The 23,938-nt window shown below is 36.1% G+C and overlaps 3 protein-coding genes across 3 annotated transcripts; 1 reads left to right on the plus strand and 2 right to left on the minus strand.

Moving 5' to 3' along the window:
- Positions 1-685: 685 nt before the first annotated feature.
- Positions 686-7,487, minus strand: LOC132556853 (rRNA-processing protein UTP23 homolog). The gene is made up of 4 exons (XM_060221294.1): positions 7,453-7,487; positions 2,579-2,812; positions 1,565-1,707; positions 686-1,138 (listed from the first exon to the last, which is right to left on the minus strand). The coding sequence occupies exons 2-4, from the start codon at positions 2,790-2,792 to the stop codon at positions 731-733; spliced, it is 765 nt and encodes a 254-aa protein (XP_060077277.1). The 5' UTR covers positions 2,793-2,812; positions 7,453-7,487; the 3' UTR covers positions 686-730.
- Positions 7,488-7,593: 106 nt separating this feature from the next.
- LOC132556843 (eukaryotic translation initiation factor 3 subunit H-like) lies at positions 7,594-13,445 on the plus strand. The gene is made up of 6 exons (XM_060221282.1): positions 7,594-7,653; positions 9,356-9,512; positions 10,261-10,428; positions 11,345-11,594; positions 12,026-12,161; positions 13,050-13,445. Exons 1-6 carry the CDS (start codon positions 7,594-7,596, stop codon positions 13,269-13,271), a joined length of 993 nt encoding a protein of 330 aa, XP_060077265.1. The 3' UTR covers positions 13,272-13,445.
- A 1,995-nt stretch (positions 13,446-15,440) lies between these two features.
- On the minus strand, positions 15,441-23,178 carry LOC132557129 (uncharacterized). Its single transcript, XM_060221622.1, has 7 exons — positions 22,914-23,178; positions 21,717-21,874; positions 21,282-21,370; positions 20,754-20,851; positions 17,400-17,508; positions 17,003-17,105; positions 15,441-15,620 (listed from the first exon to the last, which is right to left on the minus strand). The coding sequence occupies exons 1-7, from the start codon at positions 23,176-23,178 to the stop codon at positions 15,441-15,443; spliced, it is 1,002 nt and encodes a 333-aa protein (XP_060077605.1).
- Positions 23,179-23,938: the final 760 nt, after the last annotated feature.

The raw sequence follows: 23,938 nt of genomic DNA on the forward strand, positions 1-23,938 counted from the left end.
TTGATGTTTAGTAAAGAATTTGGAGAATATTGTGTCTTAATTTTTTTTTTATTTTGATCGCACCAAACACATTAGATCTTTCCATGAAAAGTCTTAACATTCTTACCAACTGAGATAGTCACGGTCATAAAGCAGTGGAATCCATGACAATTACTTCTGGGATGAACTCTTGAGAAGCGTAAACGAATGATTCATTGCCCAGTTTGAAGCTTAGTCCCTGTTTGTCTTCAGTGTCCTTATGGGAATTGGTTCAGAGCATGTATGCCGTGTTAGATGCATGTATATGAAAGATCTTATCTGAGATGAATTTGTTATTAGATTCAGTGTATGCAGGCTACATGTACATCAATGGGTAATTTATGTATTAAGGTTATTTTATGAAGAGAAGACAGAGATACATTTAAGTTTTGTCAGGTAAATGTAGATTTCCCAAACAAGGATACAGTAAACACTGTGCCAATCTCCACAGACTTCTTGTATCTTAGATAAATTTAGAGGACACTTATAATGCAAACACATTACTGGTTTTAAGAAATTAATTAAAATAAAATTACATGTATGACACTGGGCAAGTATTCACCCCATTCTGAAATCAGGGAGACTTTACGTTGTAGACACATGTATATGTACAGGGGACTGGTGTTAGTTTCTGTTTTATAATCATATGAACTAACAGACTATCAAACATTCTTTTACATAAAATATACCTTTATTAACAAATACACCTACGTTAGCTCTTCACTGCATCACTCAAATGTACACTAAGTTCAGAGTTTTTCAAATGTTTCACACGATTTCTTTTTCTCCGCTTTCTTTTGTCAACTGCACTTTCTAGAAATGATTTTTTTGCTTTGTTCTTTTCTGCCTTTTTCGACTTTTTACAGGACAATGGGTTTGGCCCCTTAGGTCCTTTTCTTTTGAATTTTTTCGTCACAGGTTGTTCTCCAAATGCCTGAACTTTGAGTTTTTTCAATACTTCCATATGATGCTCTGCGGGAGCAATGCGTGCTTGTAACTCCTCGTCTGCCTTTCCTTTGGACAGTTCAGTGGGAGATTCCATGTTGATAGCATTATAAGCCATGAACAAGAGCGGTACGCCAGGGTGGGTCTCTCTCAACATTTCTCTTAGTTCGTGATCCTGGAAAAAACACAATACTTGCTTAACATCTCTAAAAATATGATGTAACAGAAAATCAATGTGAGATAAACTTATGATGTCTGAACATTTCAGTAAATTCCAGATTACCGTTTTGGTGTTACAGATCTCCAAATGCCACTCCATAGATGAGAATTTATATCTTTATTGTGATGTTGCAATAAAAAGTTCAAATATATTAATTCTTATACATATAAAAATTATCAAATTAGGGGGCAAACTTGAGATGTCATTCCGCAAACCTGTTTAGAATTAGAGGTCTTAAACTCTCTACAAATAACAAAATAACTCAAAGACAAGAACCAACGTCCATTCAGTGTAAATAAGGGAAAGTTCACCGACAAGGTCCCAGAAGGATACCAAAAAGTATGCAGGGCTCTCTACAAATAACAATTAAATGTGACATACCTGAGTAGCAATCAGAAGTTTCCCTGGTGGACTTTTATTCACAATCGACTGGATACACGTGGCTGCCTTGACTGGTTTCTTATGTTTACATTGCTGGACTTTAAACTGCTGCAGAATCTTCAGAGGCCCATACAGAAGTGTACCTGTATCAGAGGAACATACAAAAGCATACCTGTATCAGAGGACCATACAGAAGTGTACCTGTATCAGAGGACCATACAGAAGTGTACCTGTATCAGAGGACCATACAAAAGTGTACCTGTATCAGGGGACCATACAAAAGTGTACCTGTATCAGAGGACCATACAAAAGTGTACCTGTATCAGAGGCCCATACAAAAGTGTACCTGTATCAGAGGACCATACAAAAGTGTACCTGTATCAGAGGACCATACAAAAGTGTACCTGTATCAGAGGACCATACAAAAGTGTACCTGTATCAGAGGACCATACAAAAGTGTACCTGTATCAGAGGACCATACAAAAGTGTACCTGTATCAGAGGACCATACAAAAGTGTACCTGTATCAGAGGACCATACAATGTGTACCTGAATGAACAAAATTTTTTAAATCTAGCATTTGTTCCTAGTACCATGCATCAGCTTTTTAAAGGAAATACATTGTGGTTGCTATGTGTTTGGTTCAATGTATAGCACTGGTATCTCTGCAGACATTTCATAATGTATTAAAAATATAAAGTTATTTTATCACAGATATTTGAAAACTGAAAACAAAACAAGTTCTTTCAATAAAATACAGATCTGACTGAACAAGTTCAAATTTGCATCAGATTATTTGTCAACTTAAAATTACATGATTACAAATGACAAAGTGATTCACTACCTAAATAAAGTTTGTGAACACACTATAATATTGCTACAAAAAGAGTCTACAACATAGTTCTGACATGATGTCAGTCACCCTGGTAAAAGTCATGACATACAGAACACACTATAAGTTAAAAAATGACACAGTATAAAATGATATGGATATATTGTCACTATGAAATCTTACCGAAAGCCGCACATTCTTCTTTAATACATTCAGTTGTTATAACGTTGACCTCTCCCTCCAAGTAACGTGGCATCTGATCACTTATGTTGACCTTAAATGTCAGTGCTGACTTACTAAATGTTCCATCCACTAGGATATTGTAAGGAGTTTCAAGTCCAAAATTGTTCTTGTAGAAACTGATAAGCTTTCGCACTCTCTTCTGTCTTTTCCTCATTTTGATCTAGAACCATGAACCTGTAAATACACATTATATGAATTAAGGTAAACTTGCTTCATGTGAATTGTTATTTTTGGCAAATTAGTGCAATGATGAATTTGAGCATCCACAATAATAACTAAACAGTACGTTTTTACAGTATCTGGAAACTGCATTCACCATAATACATTCACCACAAAAAAAAGTGTAAATTTAGACTATGGTTAAAAGCATGTATGTTTACAAGATCATCTTAGACAATTACACATGCAATTTCTAAAGACAAATTTCCAGGGTTAGAACATTATGTAGCAAAATCTGAAATGTACATAATTTTCTTAAAAAACATACATGTAAATACAGGTCACAGTGACCTACAAAATGCGTGCATGTCCATGTGGATGTATAGTAGATAGCAGTATATTCATCCTTATTGTATATCGAAAAAAATTCAGTGTGAACCTATCTATACCTTACAATACCACAAATCTGCAGCTGACTATAATTTTGTATTTTTTTTTTTTTTGTTAAAGGCAGAAGGAAAACAATTCTTTAGTCCTTAACATAGATAAGAAGTCTATCACACAGGAAACACAGATAATTCTTTGTGATTTTTGCTGACTGACTGATAGACAGGTGAACAAGATGAATTGTCACATGTTTCAAAAACCTATTTGCTTCGTAAATACACAGCTATATATTTCACCTCACAGGGATCTGGTACAAATTCCTGACCCACGGTTCATAAAATATAGTGACTATGATACATAGTGGGTCGGGAATTCGTGCCAAATCCCTGTGTTTCAGCTCACAATTTCTTAAGATCCTACATGATTACCACTAGATAGTGTATACAGAACATACAACATTATCACAGCAGTAATTTTGGTTTCAGTGAGTCCTGTCACACACCTTAGTTGAGAAACACTCTCTAGGTTGTAGTTTTTTTTTTCAAACCCATAGATAACGAGTGCCATGGACACAATATACGTCGCCAAAAAATATAAAGATCAAAATTGGTCCTTTTAATTATCGCTTTTAACATGTCTGTATCATAAATCTTACAAAATCAATGAACCGAAAAATCACACCTCCATGCACATTGAACCATTGTATTAGTGACATTGAGCAAGTTTTATGAAAATCTGATCATTAGTTTAGGAGGAGTTGCGTTCACGAGGCTCCACTATGAGCAAGCTACAGATACAAAGTTGAAAATGGCATAAATCTTACCAAAATCAACAAACCAAAAAATCGCCCCTTCATGCACATCTACCCATTGTAGTAGTGACATTGAGCAAGTTTCATGAAAATCTGATGATTAGTTTAGGAGGAGTTTCATTCACAAGAAATGGACGGACGGACGGACTGAAAGAGAAGATGACACCAATAAATCATGTCTCATCTTTAGAGGTTATGGATATCACCACTTCATGATTAAATCTGTTTGGGGCCAGGTTTATACAAAATAAGTTATATATGTAGACTCTTCTTTCACAGTTATTAAAAAGTATCTCCTACCAAGACAGCAGGCATCAAATGGAATTTGAACAAACAGTGCAAAGGATATGAACAAACAAGACAAAGGATATTTGCTCTAGATAAATGATCTTGGGTCATATTCATTCAATTAAGTTCTATTTTCCAAACAAGGAAATAAACTACTTAATAGTTTTTCATTGAATATAGAATGAATTTTTACTTCCACAACTACCTATTTCTAAGTACAGACTGACCTCCACCATATTGAAATGTTGATAAATTGATGTGTGCTTAGTATGTGCAGAAGAAGTGAGAAACAGACCTGTCACTGTTAAGCAGTCTGGAAGTGGGTTTTAAACCTTCACAGGGTATCAGCTGTCGCCAAATCTGGTGGTAATTTGTTCCAGTCTGGGGTAGTTTCAGGGGAAAAAAGACTATTTTGGGCTGTTGGTTCTACAATAGTGTTGGATAGGAGAAGGAGAAACAGAGTAGAGTCTGAAAGAGCTTTGGTTTAAGATAGATTTCATTATTCAAAGCAACAAGATTGTGGGAGATTTCATACATCACAAATATGTGTCCTTACATCTATCTGGTAGACTTTGTCAGTGCAGATCTTCATTAACACTTGAAATATAAAAATGTTATTTGTTGGTTTTTTTAAAAATGGTTTATGCAGATTTTATCACAAACATATACATATCTAATTCAATGCTCTTATGAAACTATACCCCAGAAAGATGCCGCGCTTTCATGTGTTAGATATGCAAATCAAGTTTGAGACAAACTAAAAATTCACACAGTTACTAAATTCATAGAGTACAGTTAGGAAAGAAAATCAAATGTGATTTAAACAACTCAACTAAACTCTGTGAACTATATACCGATATAAATCAAGTTTATTTCTGGTACAGAACAATTTCTTCATATCAGACTCCAATGAAACACACATGTGATTAAGTTTATGTTATGACTTTGGCTCTGTTCTTAGAAAGGAGCTCTTGTTTTTTGCAGTGTTTCTCCATAGCTATTTTTGATGGCATTTATTTACATTTAATGCTGATACTAGCTATTCTAATCTTTTACACTTCATATCAAGAATGTCCTTCCATCTGTGATCTGCTATTTAGCTTGGCAGCTCCATGTACCTTTAGATCACTGAAACTTTCAAAGTTTCATGGACTGTGCACTTCCAACCTGTTGATTAGCTCAGTTAACAAAATTACCTTGTCCTATATAATATCCTTTCCAAGCATTCATGTACATGTGTAATCAGTAAATTTTTAGTTCCTGTGGACTCAGGCTTTTACTATGAGACACACACATGTATATATTTTCAGACCTCACAACTGTATATCTCTGAGAAGTGGAACTCATCAAAATTTTTTAAATGATACAAAGAACCATGGATTCACATAGAAAATATCCTACAATATTACTGTGAATTTATTCTATAGCAAGTATGTTGCAGAAATAGAACTCAATCAATGCACAATGTATGCAATAATGACTGGAAATTAATGTATGCTACCATTTTTTGTTTTTTTTCACAGCGTAATATGCAGCTTATTCATCTCGTTGTACTCACTTCAAGACAAAATCTATTTCAAATTAGAACTTTTCACATGTACTATTTGTCTTCCTCAGGTTTGTTTTCCAGATAGTTCTATAGTCTTCATGATTTTGATAAAATTATGTAATGATATTGAAAATGATTTGTTTTTGCAATGATGATGATGATGATGATGTATTATAGATGTACCATCCTTATATGTATCATCACTGGGTGGTCGGGTGGCGCAGTGGTAATGCACTCGCCTTTCACCTAGCCGACCGGGGTTTGATTCCCGGAACGGACGTGAAAAGGTAAGGGGTCACCTGCCCGACCACGTGGGTTTTCCCCGGGCACTCTGGTTTCCTCCCACAATAAGACCCCTCGCACGCTTACATCCGGGCCAACAAGAGTGATTAGTATAAGTTGACATAACTTGTTTCGCAATTGTTGTAAAATAAATAAAGTTTATATTATATGTATCATCCTTATGATATGTACTATATGTGATTTTTTTTTCAAAAATGAAACATATACAACAAAAAAAGATTTTAAGCACAGGAACTCTGAGAATTATTATAGGCATTATACATCCTGTTATGCAATGTTTTGTGATGATTAACATTAATCAGCCCGGAGGATTCTGACTTTTTATCGTTGATCTCACCTTATTGTTTCTTCTTGTGGAAATCAACCCTTCAGACTAAATATTAACCTAATATAAGCTGAATCAATTCTCAGGTCCCTGGTGACATAAGGAAGGGGTCATTCAATTCAGAACCAATTAAACACAAAGGCTTTTCTTCTATATAAAACAAGCACTTATTTATTTATTTGACAGGTTTTACGTCCACTGTTACAGCCATTCGGCCTTTAGGGAGACAAAAAGAGATAGGAAAATGGGTAGAAAGGGGAAAACAGGAAGCATTGGGAGAGAGTGGGATACAGAGGTGAGGTAGAGAGGGGTCATCTATACTACCTGACCTTTTCTTTAACTATAATTTAGACGACCACCACTTGGCCTTAGAAATGAAGACCTAAACTAATGCTAAGCATGCTGCAGTAAAAGGACCAGTTAAGAACAAAGAGGAAGATATAAGGGTCCTATAATTGATAAGGGACCTATATTGTGCAAGTTGGCCACCATTTTAAGTCCCATTTGACGGACTGTTGGTAAGTTGTTAGTAAAGTATAACTTGTCTTTCTGCCTCTCTGATTCCACAAACTGTTCACTTTATCAATGCTTATACTTTCTGTAAATCCATACTGTTCCTTTCTTCATGTAGCTGTTCACTTTCCAGCATTTATATGATTATATTTTGTGATTACGAGGTTAGCATTGGGATAGGCTGGGTGTGTTAGAAGGAGTTTACGAAGTGGCTAATAAATAGACTTGTTACGTGGTTACTTATTGGCCGAGTGAGTGTCATATATGGGATAATTGTCAACTTCGTGCGTTAAAGCAGAGACGTATATATCACATATAGCCTATACGTCTCTGGTTAAAGGGTAGGGGTGATAGGAAAGGAAGGCTATAGGGAGAGTTGGGAAAGATGGGCCGGTAGGTATATTGGGCGGAGTATAGAAATAGGGTATGGGTCCTACTTATTAAAACTACCACCTTAAACTCAAGTTTATATTACTCACCGTATCAATATAGACTTACGGATGGGCCCCCAACAGCATGCTACTGATAAATCTATGTCAAAGATACGCTTGTTATAATACATTTCACACTCGTTGGACTAAAACATTTTAGAGACCATAGTATCCTTTCATTTAGTCAAAATGGCGATGGCAAGACCCACGTTGAGTTCAGCAGTGCAATATGTCCAGATCGATGGACTTGTAAGTCATATTTCTACCACAAATCTAGCTCACATGACTAATGTAATGTTGCAATTAATGTTTAACCTTCTAATTCCTAAATTGTATTCAGAAATGTCGTTTTTGAAGGATTTTGAAGAACGCCTTTTCAGCTATCCATTCTTACATTATTACTGTCTTAGTTTCCCGGTTTAATTAGGCCTGAATGACTTTTTTAAAAACTTATTGTCGGAAGCAATTCATCTCTATGAACAATCCTATAAACAAAATCTATACCCGAAAGTTGTCCGCAAAGAAGTTGTCCACTAAGATTAGAATTACAATTGTACACATGTATAAATGCCGGCAAAGAATAATAATGTAACCGGCTTGATGTGAAAAAAGTAATTTCTTCAAAAATATTCTACTGCACTTAGTATATTGTTGGAAAATATATTGCACCATTGTTTCACAGACTATATAACAGCTTTATGAATGTTAAATCCTTATATTTGTGGGATTATCAGTTCCTAGTTTTGGAATCCCGACATTCTTAAGTACCAAGTACTAGAGACAGTTTGCAGATGAGATCTACATGTATCTGCAATGTTTAGCTCTTGACAACATTACGTTTTTGTTGTATTTATTATTGTGTTGTCAAATAGGTTTCTACAAGAACACAATCAAAATTTTAATTCTAAGTTATTAAGCTTTACATCTCATTTGGATATTGGTCTAGTATAATAATCATTGACTGGTAAAATGGGACATCCTTACAGTAATCTAATACAAAGCTAGCTAATCATGAAATAAAACACAGTGAATAGTAGTCATGACAGATAATGTGTGATGTTAAAAATAAATACTTTCCAACATTCTACCATTGTCTTAAAATCAGCATAGAGAAAAACTTTGCCAAGGTCAATATATCAGTAATTAATACCATGTAAGTAGAAAAAAAAACCTTTGTCTGATTAGTGAAAGCAGTTTTTAGAGGTTTTTTGCAGTTCTCTTAACACTGAAAAGAAGAATTCATCTTGGTGGTCAAATCAGATATTTACTTTCTCCACATAAAATCTAATAATAAAATGATTCTTTGATTCTCATGCTGTTCTGAAAAAAATTAGGGTCCATATCCACATTCCCATTGATAAGTATCAATATAAGAATTTAACAACTGAATGGGTAGGATAGGGATAATGAACATGAAGACTAAGAATTTCAGCGAAGAAATTCAATTAAGTCTTCAAAAATTAAGAATATGTAAAAGTGATTTGTTTGCAAAGCTTGTGCTGTCCATCATAATATTCTGCTACATTTCTACAAACAGATATACAACTTATTTGTTTACTTGTAGTTCTGTTTTATTTAATGCAGTGTCAAAGATGAGCAGATAGCCAAATAATTAAATCAATGTAGCTTAATATACCAGAGCTTCAATACCTGATTATTATGATTGGAAGAAGAAAAGGAATGATTACAGATATATAGATGCTACAACCCAACATTATCTTTACAACAAGAGTCTGATATAAAATGAGAAAGAAGGAGAACTGACTAACTAAAAACAAATTCTAGAATGTCAAAATTCATTTTTGAAATCTTTGAAAAAACAAAAAGATTTCCTTGCAGACCAGCCCTTATTTTGCTTGATTTTTTGTAGAAACTGGTGTATGTTTTTTCTTGCCAAATGAAATGGATTTGATATCAACATATTATTAATAAACTTAGTTTTGTACTCCAGGTTGTGCTGAAAGTGATCAAACATTGTCAAGAGGAGGGTGCAGGGGGCACAGATTTGGTCCAGGGAGTGTTACTGGGACTGGTGGTGGAGAATCGACTTGAGATCACAAATTGCTTCCCATTCCCCAGACATAATGAGGATGAGGATTTTGATGAAGGTTTGTAACAAAATCTAAGTATTGTGAATGTATGGTTTAAAGACATTTTGTAACACTGTAGAACACAAGGATTTGAATAATAAATATTTCAGTCATTTGGATTCAATCAAAAGATTAAAATTCTACACTCTGTGCTTATTAAATTGCTCAATTTTTAAAAAATAGTACTATATCAGTAATAATCTAGTGAAACCATTTGAACTGTCTATGATAGGAAACAGGATATAATCTTTGTTGGATGTTTTCAGATCTTTCACATTTTCTTCTTATTGCTAAATGAAGAAATATTTGATTTGTTGTTACTTAGAGTTTTGCTGCTGACCATTTCTTATGGATATTCATATAGTTTGGTCTTAATTTAACCATTTTGTTGTAATCTGCATGGTTTTGCATGTTTAACATAGAACTCCCCATACATAAGTTAAATGGAGCTATAGGTTTAAGTTGGAAGTGTCTTCAGGTATAAAGCTAGCAATCAGTGCGTCGCTTTCTTCATAGATATTCATCTCTAACATTATCAGAAATTTACATGTTAGTATATTATATACTTCCTATAATAACAGTTTTACTATTACAAGTTATTTTTTATTCCCTGTAATATTGATATGCAAAATTATGGTCCATTACTCTGGTTTTATTTCCAAGGTTGACCCAGATCCAGGCACTATTAATTGCTCACTGTACAGTGTTTTGTTATTTAGTTAACATATATTATGTTTCTTTATTTGTGTGATGGATTTGTTTACAGTCCAGTACCAGATGGAAATGATGAGGAATCTCCGCCATGTCAACATTGACCATCTGCACGTAGGATGGTATCAAAGTACATACTTCGGTTCCTTCATCAATAGACTTTTCCTTGATTCGCAGTTCAACTACCAACACTCAATAGAGGAATCTGTCGTCCTGATTTATGGTATGTTTGATGGGAAGCCAGATATTCCACACACCTTAGACAGATATTCCACAATCCCAGACAGGAATATCCCACACAGCTCAGACAGGGGTACACATCTCAGACAGGGATATCCCACACAGCTCAGACGGATACACATCTCAGACAGGGATATCCCACACAGCTCAGGCAGGGGTACACATCTCAGACAGGGATATCCCACACAACCTCAGTTTCCTTATTTGAACTATAATAGAATATTGATACATGCACATAGTGGGGAATTTGATTAATTTACAGGGCTCTCGATCTGACAGGGATATCCCACGCAGCTCAGACAGGGGTACACATCTCAGACAGGGATATCCCACACAGCTCAGACAGGGGTACACATCTCAGACAAGGAATATCCCACACAGCTCAGACAGGGGTACACATCTTAGACAGGGATATCCCACACAACCTCAGTTTTCTTATTTGAACTATAATAGAATATTGATACATGCACATAGTGGGGAATTTGATTAATTCCAAAATGTGATAAAATGTCAAGAATCAAGCTAAGGTGTAGGATAAGACAGAGGGAAAGAAACTAATGCCTTTGTACATATAATGTAGAAGCAGTAGTGCTGCAAGCATTTATTCATTTCTCTGGCTGAAGATCAAGATGGTTGATAGGTTTCATATCATGTTATGTCTCCATGTACTTAAACATTTGGAAACAAATTTACAACAAGACCACAGATCTAAAGTAAAATAATAGGTTTTAATACTAGACATTCTAGTTGAAAGTGGATTTTGGTGAAAGTCAAATATTGTCAGATGATTGTTTTTCAATTTTAAGAATTATATATTAGTCATTCTCTCTGCATCCATGCACAACTTTGTAGTTTGTTTGCATTGGAAGATGAATAAATACAATGTGTCGACATTTCAGATCCATTAAGAACCACAAAGGGATATCTGTCATTAAAAGCATACAGATTAACTAAGGAGATGATGGACTTCTATAGGGAAGGTGACTTCACTCCAGACAGTCTCAAGGATGCAGGCATCAGCTTCAAAAATATGCTTGAAGAAATCCCAGTCATCATAAGAAATTCACATCTTTGTAACAGCCTTCTTTGTGAAGTTGATCAGAGCTTGAATTCCAGTCAGAAATTTAACTTTCTTGACCTTGCAACAAGGTAAGTACTCGTAAATTCCTGATATTTATAGTTTTAAAATGCTGTGATTATATAATTAGCTTATTTAATTATGCTGATAAATTGCTGTATTAGTAAAATTTTGTTCAACCTATATAACAATTTTCTTAGGTGCTGTAATATATGATTTAAATATTAAGCTCTAACTTGTATTAGCATTCTGTGTGATATATCATTAGAGATACACTGCTGATGATCAGATGCTTCCATATATGCAAAGGGTCTGCAGTAGAATGTTCCTTATAATTTGAAATGGTGAACGTTTCCTCAGAAGTTGAGTATTGTTTTTATCTTGGAGCATTTTCGTGCGCGATATGATTGTATTGATTGCAGTAGAAGCTGCACTGTAGCATGGTTAGAAAGAACTTCTCTTTAGTGAGATCAGTTGAAACAATTAACAACCTCTATTACAGCTCCATGCTGGAGAAGAATCTCCGTCAGTTGATGGAATGTGTAGACGATGTGGCCATGGATGCTAACCGCTACCTCAATTTCCAGAGACAAGCTGCAAAACAGAAGCTACAAAAAGCACAATACCTGCAGAAAAGGGTATGTATGGGCTGTCCTATATATATTCAATTAACTTTCTACCATCACGTCTTAGTAAGCATCATGGTTATTGCTTTACTTCTTGACCCTGTTTCCCTTATCAAGTCTCCATGTTAGATACAGATTTATAGTTTTAACCCTTATTCTTGTTGTTGTTGTTCTTCTTCTTCTTCTTAAATTCTTCTTCTTCAAAACTATGAGTTGGATCTTCATCCAGATTTCATCAAACAACTTCCATTTTATGGCAAGATGACTGCCATTTTCCTGCTCCTAATTGGCTTATACCTTTTCACCTTGAACTTTTGTTCCATTTTACTTGTTCCTTATTAAATGTTAAGAGACATTCCTAATGTAATACATTTCACTGTAGTTGTTTCTTATCAAAAGTCAGGAGACATTCCTAATGAAGTTCTGTACAGTGGTGTTGTTTATTATCAAAAGTCAGGAGACATTCCTAATGAAGTTCTGTACAGTGGTGTTGTTTCTTATCAAAAGTCAGAAGAAATTCCTAATGAAGTTCTGTACAGTGGTGTTGTTTCTTATCAAAAGTCAGGAGACATTCCTAATGAAGTTCTGGACAGTGTAGTTGTTTCTTATCAGAAGTCAGGAGACATTCCTAATGAAGTTCTGTACAGTGGTGTTGTTTCTTATCAAAAGTCAGGAGACATTCCTAATGAAGTTCTGTACAGTGGTGTTGTTTCTTATCAAAAGTCAGGAGACATTCCTAATGAAGTTCTGTACAGTGGTGTTGTTTTTTATCAAAAGTCAGGAGACATTCCTAATGAAGTTCTGTACAGTGTAGTTGTTTCCTATTGTATTTATGAGAATAACATTGAACATACTGTCTAAGATATTAATCGATAATGTAACATGTTTGATCTCCAACAGACACAGGAGAATGCCCAGAGAGCACAGCATGGCGAACCTCCACTTCCTGATGAGGACATCAATAAATTGTTCAAACCTCTTCAGCCCATGGAACGCCTCAACAGCCTTCTCCTGGCTGGACAGATTGACAACTATTGTGCACAAGTTGGGGACTTTGCATCTCAGAGCTTAGGAAAATTGTTCTTGTCTGAAAGCTTGAAAAATAAACCTGCCGATAATTAGACATTATAATTGATCTTGACCTCTGAGAATAAATTTTATACCTGGAGAAAGGAACGGTGCAACAAACTTAGATAGACCATCTGACATGATAATGCCATCACCATTTTACAAACTAGATATTACAACACAAAATATGAAAGCTGTGAGATGGAAAATAAATTATTTCCAAATGAATATTGTCTCAGTTGTTTATTGTTGTTGTTACCATAGTAACTTAAACTATCATCTGTCACAGTAAAATTGCTGTTACTTCAACTATCTGTTGTTACCATAGTAACCTAAATTTTCATCTGTCACTGCAAAATTACTGTAACTACAAACTAGCTTTGTTGTTACCATAGTTACCAAAACTATCATCTGCCTCCTTAAATAACTGTTACTACAAACAATCTCTGTTGTTACCGTAGCTACCAAAACTGTCATCTGTTTAAATAACTTACTACAAACAATACCTGTTGTTACCATAGCTACCAAAACTGTCATCTGTTTAAATAACTCTTGCTACAAACAATCTCTGTTGTTACCGTAGCTACCAAAACTGTCATCTGTTTAAATAACTGTTACTACAAACAATCTCTGTTGTTACCGTAGCTACCAAAAATAACATCTGTTTAAATAACTATTTACTACAAATAATCTCTGTTGTTACTGTTACTACCAAGACTGTCATCTGTTTAAATAACTCTTGCTACAAACAATCTCTGTTTGTCATCTATGTAAATAACTGTTACTACAAACAATCTCTGTTGTTACCATAGCTACCCAAATTGTCATCTGTTTAAATAACTGTTACTACCAACCACCTGTTTGTTACTGTAGTGTTTACGTATCACTTGTCACAGCTTTTCAGAATAACACTGATTTAATTACATTTGGATGCCTACACTTCTTGGCAGAGATAAACACTCAGTAATATCTCTGTGTATGTCTGGTTTTAAATATGACATTAAACATCTTTTTAGTAACTGCATAAAATGCAAATTTAATACGTTTCGATACATTTCACATCTAAATGTACATATATTTTCAACAGATGAGATCATAGTCACATGTTCACCAAAACTAGTACAGTAATGATAAGATCATTGATAATGGAATGAATAATTCAACATTTATAATGCAAAATATCATAATACATTGGTTTCTCCACTCTTTACTCAATATAATATCAGTATTACCTTTTGTAGCAGTACACGGGTACCGGTTACCCGTATTTTTAAATAAAGCAAAATCGCTGTGTTTATTCTGACTTGTGAAATACATGTTTTACCAAAGAAGTAAAACACCACAAACGGTAGAGTAACGCCACAAGCTTGTTTAAATATTGTAAACACAGAAAGGAGGTAAAATCTATGACCTACTGGACGTGTAAAGTGAGTTGTTCAGCATGTGTGTCACGTAGTGGACGTGTACAGCGTGTTATTGTGTGTGTCATGTACTGGACGTGTATAACATGTTATTGTGTGTGTCACGTACTGGACGTGTATAACATGTTATTGTGTGTGTCACACACTGAATGTGTACAGCGTGATATTGTGTGTGTCACGTACTGGAGGTGTATAACATGTTATTGTGTGTGTCACGTACTGGACGTGTATAACATGTTATTGTGTGTGTCACACACTGAATGTGTACAGCGTGATATTGTGTGTGTCACGTACTGGAGGTGTATAACATGTTATTGTGTGTGTCACACACTGAATGTGTACAGCGTGATATTGTGTGTGTCACGTACTGGAGGTGTATAACATGTTATTGTGTGTGTCACGTACTGGACGTGTATAACATGTTATTGTGTGTGTCACGTTCTGGACGTGTATAACATGTTATTGTGTGTGTGTCACGTTATCGACGTGTACAGCATGTTGTGTGTGTCAAATACAGGACGTGTACGGCATGTTATTGTGTGTGTCACGCACTGGACGTGTATAACATGTTATTGTGTGTGTCACGTACTTGGTGTGTACGGCATGTTATTATGTGTGTCATGTACTGGACGTATACAGCGTGTTATTATGTGTGTCGTGTCAAGGACGTATACAGCGTGTTATTGTGTTTGTCAATCATTGGACGCGTACAATGTGTTATTATGTGTGTCACACCCTGGACGTGTATAACATGTTACTGTGTGTGTCACGTACTGGACGTGAACAGCGTGTTATCATTGTGTCACGGACTTGTAGTGTACGATGAGTTGTTTAACAGACCAGTATAGGATCTGTCTGTTTCTATGTCTACTATCTGAGTATAATGTCTCCTAGTACGGGCAGTGATCACAAACGGTTTACAGGAACACTTTCGTCCATACAAAAAACAGTTAAAGAGTCCTTGAAGCGGATTCATCAGTGCCTGAAACAGATACAAAGTATTGTTATAAGTGAATGCCATGTCGGGCAACAGTAACAACTTGTCAGTCAAAATCAAATAAAGCAACAACTTCGGCAACCTGAGTGTAGAAATAGGAAAAAGGTAACCATACCATACTGTTATTTGATGTTTTGTGAGACTAAGTATATAGTACCGTGAGAGAATGGTATTTTATAAGACTAAGTGTAGAGTGCAGTGAGAGAATGGTATTTTGTGAGACTAAGTGTAGAGTGCAGTGAGAGAATGATATTTTATGAGACTAAGTAAATAATACAGTGAGAGAATGATATTTTGTGAGACTAAGTATATAGTACAGTGAGAGAATGGTATTTTATGAGACTAAGTATAAAGTGCAGGGAGAGAATGATATTTTATGAGACTAAGTGTCGAGTGCAGTGAGAGAATGGATTTTGTGAGACCAAGTAAATAGTACAGTGAGAGAATGGTATTTTATAAGACTAAGTGTAGAGTGCAGTGAGAGAATGGTATTTTGTGAGACTAAGTGTAGAGTGCAGTGAGAGAATGATATTTTATGAGACTAAGTAAATAGTACAGTGAGAGAATGATATTTTGTGAGACTAAGTATATAGTACAGTGAGAGAATGGTATTTTATGAGACTAAGTATAAAGTGCAGTGAGAGAATGGTATTTTGTGAGACTAAGTGTAGAGTGCAGTGAGAGAATGGATTTTGTGAGATCAAGTAAATAGTACAGTGAGAGAATGGTATTTTATAAGACTAAGTGTAGAGTGCAGTGAGAGAATGGTATTTTGTGAGACTAAGTGTAGAGTGGAGTGAGAGAATGATATTTTTTGAGACTAAGTAAATAGTACAGTGAGAGAATGATGTTTTGTGAGACTAAGTATATAGTACAGTGAGAGAATGGTATTTCATGAGACTAAGTACAAAGTGCAGTGAGAGAATGATATTTTGTGAGACTAAGTATATAAATGAGAGAAGTACAAAGTGCAGTGAGAGAATGATATTTTGTGAGACTAAGTATCTAGTGCAGTGAGAGAATGGTATTTTGTGAGACTAAGTGTAGAGTGCAGTGAGAGAATGGTATTTTATAAGACTAAGTATATAGTGCAGTGAGAGGACGGTTTTTTGTGAGACTAAATATGTAGTGCAGTGAGACATTTTTTTTAGACTAAGTATAAAGTACAGTGAGAGAATGGTATTTTGTGAGACTAAGTGTAGAGTGCAGTGAGAGAATGGTATTTTGTGAGACTAAGTATATAGTACAGTGAGATCAGAATGATGTGATACTTCTTGAGACGATGGAGAGGAGTCTGTGTGAGACTGTTTTATATTTTGACAGATTGGATACAATTTTTAGCTAGACTTGAGACTGTTTACACCTACCTCTATGATCCACAATGGAAACAACCAGCTGTCCAACTGGTACAGGCATTCCCGTGTCAGGAGGTCTATATGGAAGAAACAGTCGACAATGTTTGGGAGCCAGCTGAAAAATCAAAGCCAAAATGGCGCATTGAAAAAATACGTTAAAAATTAAATCTCCCCTCCCCCGATCGGGGAGAATGACACAGCTGTGTCTAATACATGAAGGTCAAACCCCTCTTCGAGGAAGTAAAAGTATTGAAAAACTGCATTTAAAAATGGGAAGGGGTCTGAGGATTTCTATAGGGGGCGGGGGGACGAGGCCGAATTTATCAAAAGAAAATGTAACACGATGTTTCATGTAGGTATATGATTAACCTGTCTGAGAAGAAAGTGATAATCCTATCTAGTTACGTACCATAACGCAAAGAAAAACACGATCCAGAAAAATCGTATTCTCAACCGCTGGATAATAGCTCGCTCTTCACGACCAACTGTTGCAGTAAGTTTAGTAAACAATAAAGATACTGAAATATTTAAAACAAATTATAATTAAGACATGATGTAATTATCATATAATAGTTAGTATATCCATCCATACTGAATACATATCACATACCCGACACTGAATACATATCACATAAGAATATATAATAAAACTCAATTGAATATATATACACTACACTGAATACATATCACATACCCCGACACTGAATACATATCACATACTTCTACACTGAATACATATCACATACCCCGACACTGAATACATATCACATACCTCTACACTGAATACATATCACATACCCCGACACTGAATACATATCACATACCCCGACACTGAATACATATCACATACCTCTACACTGAATACATATCACATACCCCGACACTGAATACATATCACATACCCGACACTGAATACATATCACATACCCGACACTGAATACATATCACATACCTCTACACTGAATACATATCACATACCCCGACACTGAATACATATCACATACCCCGACACTGAATATATATCACATACCTCTACACTGAATACATATCACATACCCCGACACTGAATACATATCACATACCTCTACACTGAATACATATCACATACCCCGACACTGAATACATATCACATACCCCGACACTGAATATATATCACATACCACTACACTGAATACATATCACATACCTCTACACTGAATACATATCACATACCCCGACACTGAATACATATCACATACCTCTACACTGAATACATATCACATACCCCGACACTGAATACATATCACATACCTCTACACTGAATACATATCACATACCCCGACACTGAATACATATCACATACCCCGACACTGAATACATATCACATACCTCTACACTGAATACATATCACATACCCCGACACTGAATACATATCACATACCCCGACACTGAATACATATCACATACCCCGACACTGAATACATATCACATACCCCGACACTGAATACATATCACATATACCTACACTGAACATATCACATGACTGAATACATATCACATACCTCTACACTGAATACATATCACATCACATACATATCACATACCCCTACACTGAATACATATCTGAATACATACATACCCGACACTGAATACATATCACATACCTCTACACTGAATACATATCACATACCCCGACACTGAATATATATCACATATCACATACCTCTACACTGAATACATATCACATACCCACTGAATACATATCACATACCTCGACACTGAATACATATCACATACCCGACACTGAATACATATCACATACCTGAATACATATCACCGACACTGAATACATATCACATACGACCTGAATATATATCACACACTGAATACATATCACATACCCCTACACTGAATACATATCACATACCCCGACACTGAATACATATCACATACCCCGACACTGAATACATATCACATACCCTGACACTGAATACATATCACATACCCCGACACTGAATACATATCACATACCCCGACACTGAATACATATCACATACCCGACACTGAATACATATCACATACCCCGACACTGAATACATATCACATACACTGAATACATATCACCACTGACACTGAATACATATCACATACCCTACACTGAATACATATCACGACACTGAATACATATCACATACCCCGACACTGAATACATATCACATACCCGACACTGAATACATATCACATACCCCGACACTGAATACATATCACATACCCCGACACTGAATATATATCACATACCCGACACTGAATACATATCACATACCGCGACACTGAATACATATCACATACCTCTACACTGAATACATATCACATACCGACACTAAATATATATCACATACCCCGACACTGACACTGAATACATATCACATACCCCGACACTGAATACATATCACATACCCCGACACTGAATACATATCACATACCCCGACACTGAATACATATCACATACCCGACACTGAATACATATCACATACCCGACACTGAATACATATCACATACCCCGACACTGAATACATATCACATACCTCTACACTGAATACATATCACATACCCGACACTGAATACATATCACATACCCGACACTGAATACATATCACATACCCCGACACTGAATATATATCACATACCCCGACACTGAATATATGTCACATACCCGACACTGAATACATATCACATACCCGACACTGAATACATATCACATACCCGACACTGAATACATATCACATACCCGACACTGAATACATATCACATACCTCTACACTGAATACATATCACATACCCCGACACTGAATACATATCACATACCACTACACTGAATACATATCACATACCTCTACACTGAATACATATCACATACCCCGACACTGAATACATATCACATACCCCGACACTGAATACATATCACATACCCCTACACTGAATACATATCACATACCTCTACACTGAATATATATCACATACCCCGACACTGAATACATATCACATACCTCTACACTGAATACATATCACATACCTCTACACTGAATACATATCATATACCTCTACACTGAATACATATCACATACCCCGACACTGAATACATATCACATACCTCTACACTGAATACATATCACATACCCCGACACTGAATACATATCACATACCCCGACACTGAATACATATCACATACCCCGACACTGAATACATATCACATACCCCGACACTGAATACATATCACATACCTCTACACTGAATACATATCACATACCCCGACACTGAATATATATCACATACCCCGACACTGAATACATATCACATACCCCGACACTGAATACATATCACATAACTCTCAACTGACTACATATCACATAATTCTACACTGAATACATATCACATACCCCGACACTGAATACATATCACATACCCCTACACTGAATACTTTGTTTACACTGAATACATATCACATACCCCAACTGAATACATATCACATACCTCGACACTGAATACATATCACATACCCCGACACTGAATACATAGCACACACAGAATACATATCACATACCTCTTACACTGAATACATATCACCACGTCCGTTTGACACTGAATTCAATACATATCACATACAAAGGAATTATTGATTTCTACACTGAATACATATTACACTGAATACATATCACATACCCCTACAAAATGATATACATACATCACATGCTTTCCAGTACAGAATACACTGAATACATATCACATCCGGGACACCTCATGTAAATAACTGATGTGTACATTAAAATTGCAAGATATGCGCTGGACACTGACCACGTCCACAGATGGAACAGCTTCATTTGACTAAGTCATGTAAATAATGATGTGTACATTAAAATTGCAAGATATTCTTCCTTTAAACATTTTTTATCGTCTTATGACATAGACTTCTTGAAGTTTGATGAAATCTTACATATTTTGTATTACCTTGTTCTACAATGTAAATGGCGAACGAAGTGGTAGCATAACCCCTTAAGTGATTTTATTTTTTTTGTAACTGAAATAGATTAAAACCTTTTAAATTCGGTCGATAAAAAGCAGAATTGTAAATTACATCGGACTATCAATCAATCTCGAGTGCATATGATTCATCAACACGTGTATAAAACACTATACAGATTACACTGAGAGATTAATATAGATTGTAGGTAAACATGAAATATATTTATAGGTACTAGTGTATATGGAAAATAGATCTAGTTTTGTATTGACAGAGTTATAGTGAGATACTTACATATGTCTACCTACTAGCTGAGAATATATGTTAATAGCAAATGAGAGTGTCCACATGGCGGACGCCACGTAACTGAAGTCAGTAAAGGCCTAGGGGAGAAGAAAAAAATCAAATCAAAGAAACAGACAAAAAACAAACAAACAAACAAACAAAAAAACAAACACACCAGATTTTCGTATGATTTCAGATATAGCCCCCATTTACGGTGGCAGTTTACAATTTGGACGTAAGAAAATGACATACATTCCTACACAGTAGACAAGTGATTAGACTGCAAACAAACACGTAAAATCGAATACTATATATTGTATGCCAAATTTTCTACCTCTGTCAAACGGGAAATTGTGATCATTTATTTCATTTCAAGTCAACTTGTATTTTAACCATTCAAAATAACGAGGAAGGAATGCTTCGCTTAGTTAATGAATTCTTCACCTCTAAAATGCCACCGGCGACCTTGACCTCTTTGCTGACCATAGGAATGAACGAAGTATCACCATAAGTAGGGCATGTGGATGTCAAAGTCGTATTTGTCGAATCCGCCATAGATGGAGGTTTCACGACAAAGGTAGCCACAGACCGCAACACAGAACCTGGAATTATAACCGAGGTTAACAAGATTATCAAACTTTAAAATATCACAACGGTGTCGAATCTATCCGACCACGAGGTCAGTTTGTTGTCAGAAACCACAGTATCACAGGGATGGTAACACGGGGTGAGATTGGTGTCAGACAACACTGTCACAGGGATGGTAACACGAGGTTAGATTGGTGTCAGACACAACACTATCACAGGAATGGTAACACGAGATGTGATTGGTGTCAGACACAACACTATCACAGGGATGGTAACACGAGGTGTGATTGGTGTCAGACACAACACTATCACAGGGATGGTAACACGAGGTTAGATTGGTGTCAGACACAACACTATCACAGGGATGGTAACACGAGGTTAGATTGGTGTCAGACACAACACTATCACAGGGATGGTAACACGAGATGAGATTGGTGTCAGACACAACACTATCACAGGGATGGTAACACGAGGTTAGATTGGTGTCAGACACAACACTATCACAGGGATGGTAACACGAGGTTAGATTGGTGTCAGACACAACACTATCACAACACTATCACAGGGATGGTAACACGAGGTGTGATTGGTGTCAGACACAACACTATCACAGGAATGGTAACACGAGATGTGATTGGTGTCAGACACAACACTATCACAGGGATGGTAACACGAGGTGTGATTGGTGTCAGACACAACACTATCACAGGGATGGTAACACGAGGTGTGATTGGTGTCAGACACAACACTATCACAGGGATGGTAACACGAGGTGTGATTGGTGTCAGACACAACACTATCACAGGGATGGTAACACGAGATGTGATTGGTGTCAGACACAACACTATCACAGGGATGGTAACACGAGATGAGATTGGTGTCAGACACAACACTATCACAGGGATGGTAACACGAGGTGAGATTGGTGTCAGACACAACACTATCACAGGGATGGTAACACGAGGTGAGATTGGTGTCAGACACAACACCATCACAGGGATGTTAACACGAAGTGAGATTGGTGTCAGACACAACAATGTAAGAGTCACATACCGACACATGAGGTGAGATTTGTGACCGCCAGGAACAATACTATCATTGGGTTTGGCTGTATCGAGTGTCGTTGCTGTTTCTCTTTGTTGTTGATCCGCCTCAGAAAGTCCTGTGTCTCCGGACCGTAAGTGATTATCTGCCAGGAAGCACCGAAAATTCCTAAAGACGCTGAGAGGAGACTTATAATGGTGTACACGAGTCTTTTCTGCTGTGGAAGCTCATGTTCACTTATACAGTAAAAAGAAGAGTCGTGAAGGGATGCCATTTGTAGGGCAAAACACTTGCGAATCTCCAATTGAAATCTATATTTGAATTTTCAAATCTTTCTGATTTTAAACTTCACTAAATTTCACAAATCTGACAATGTGACATAAACCATGTCCATAAGTCAGTTCCCGCCTCGTAACCATTCCTGTTCTGAAGAAAGAATAATGTGTTGCCGTAGACATAAGTTAAAGCTATGGACATATCTAAACACACGTGTAATACACTGATGTGTGATGTCCTTAACCATTCGAGGTGTACCGAATAATGACCATGTACAAACAGATATGTAGCCTCACGGCTCGGCACGTGATTAGATAACAAATAGGAAGCACGAGGCACATTGTTTATATATAGATAATTCACATCATTTGTGATGTATCAGACATTATTGTATTTTTTTTCCTCGTTTAATGGATTGGAAGATACAGACTAGTAAAATTCTGAAATAAAGAAATAAATGAATAATTATGCTATCATAAGTATATTAACACTTATTAGGGTAATTTGTTATCATTACAGATGTAATGATACATAGCAGGTCTGTGATTGGCTGTAGGTTTCCATTGTATCGAGAGCGTGACATCATAACTTCATAGCGTCATGAGTTCAGTATACCTTGCAAGAAAGGCAATAAATAAAAAAGGCAAAAAAAAAAAAATATATAATCATTTCATTTCACAAATACCTCACGGAAAAGGAAATCATGAAGACGGTGGTTCAAAGGTGATATTCTGCGTTCTATTCCAATCCACAAAGAC

This window comes from Ylistrum balloti, unplaced genomic scaffold (assembly GCF_031769215.1).
Source record: "Ylistrum balloti isolate Yb309-2 unplaced genomic scaffold, AGI_CSIRO_Ybal_v1 Utg369652, whole genome shotgun sequence".
Taxonomy (NCBI): Eukaryota; Metazoa; Mollusca; class Bivalvia; order Pectinida; family Pectinidae; genus Ylistrum; species Ylistrum balloti.

Bases quoted from the DNA above. Each gene is read 5' to 3' on its own strand.
- LOC132556853 (XM_060221294.1), bottom strand. From the start codon at position 2,792: ATGAGGAAAAGACAGAAGAGAGTGCGAAAGCTTATCAGTTTCTACAAG. The intron at 1,708-2,578 runs GTAAGATTTCAT...CCTCTGATACAG, and splicing joins AGAAGAATGTGCGGCTTTCG to GTACACTTCTGTATGGGCCT. The intron at 1,139-1,564 runs GTATGTCACATT...TGTTTTTTCCAG, and splicing joins AACTTCTGATTGCTACTCAG to GATCACGAACTAAGAGAAAT.
- LOC132556843 (XM_060221282.1), top strand. From the start codon at position 7,594: ATGGCGATGGCAAGACCCACGTTGAGTTCAGCAGTGCAATATGTCCAG. The intron at 10,429-11,344 runs GTATGTTTGATG...TCGACATTTCAG, and splicing joins ATCTGTCGTCCTGATTTATG to ATCCATTAAGAACCACAAAG. The intron at 11,595-12,025 runs GTAAGTACTCGT...CCTCTATTACAG, and splicing joins TTTCTTGACCTTGCAACAAG to CTCCATGCTGGAGAAGAATC.
- LOC132557129 (XM_060221622.1), bottom strand. From the start codon at position 23,178: ATGGCATCCCTTCACGACTCTTCTTTTTACTGTATAAGTGAACATGAG. The intron at 17,509-20,753 runs GTGATATGTATT...TAAATATTTCAG, and splicing joins TTACATGAGGTGTCCCGGAT to TATCTTTATTGTTTACTAAA. The intron at 17,106-17,399 runs GTACGTAACTAG...TTGATTTTTCAG, and splicing joins GTGTTTTTCTTTGCGTTATG to CTGGCTCCCAAACATTGTCG.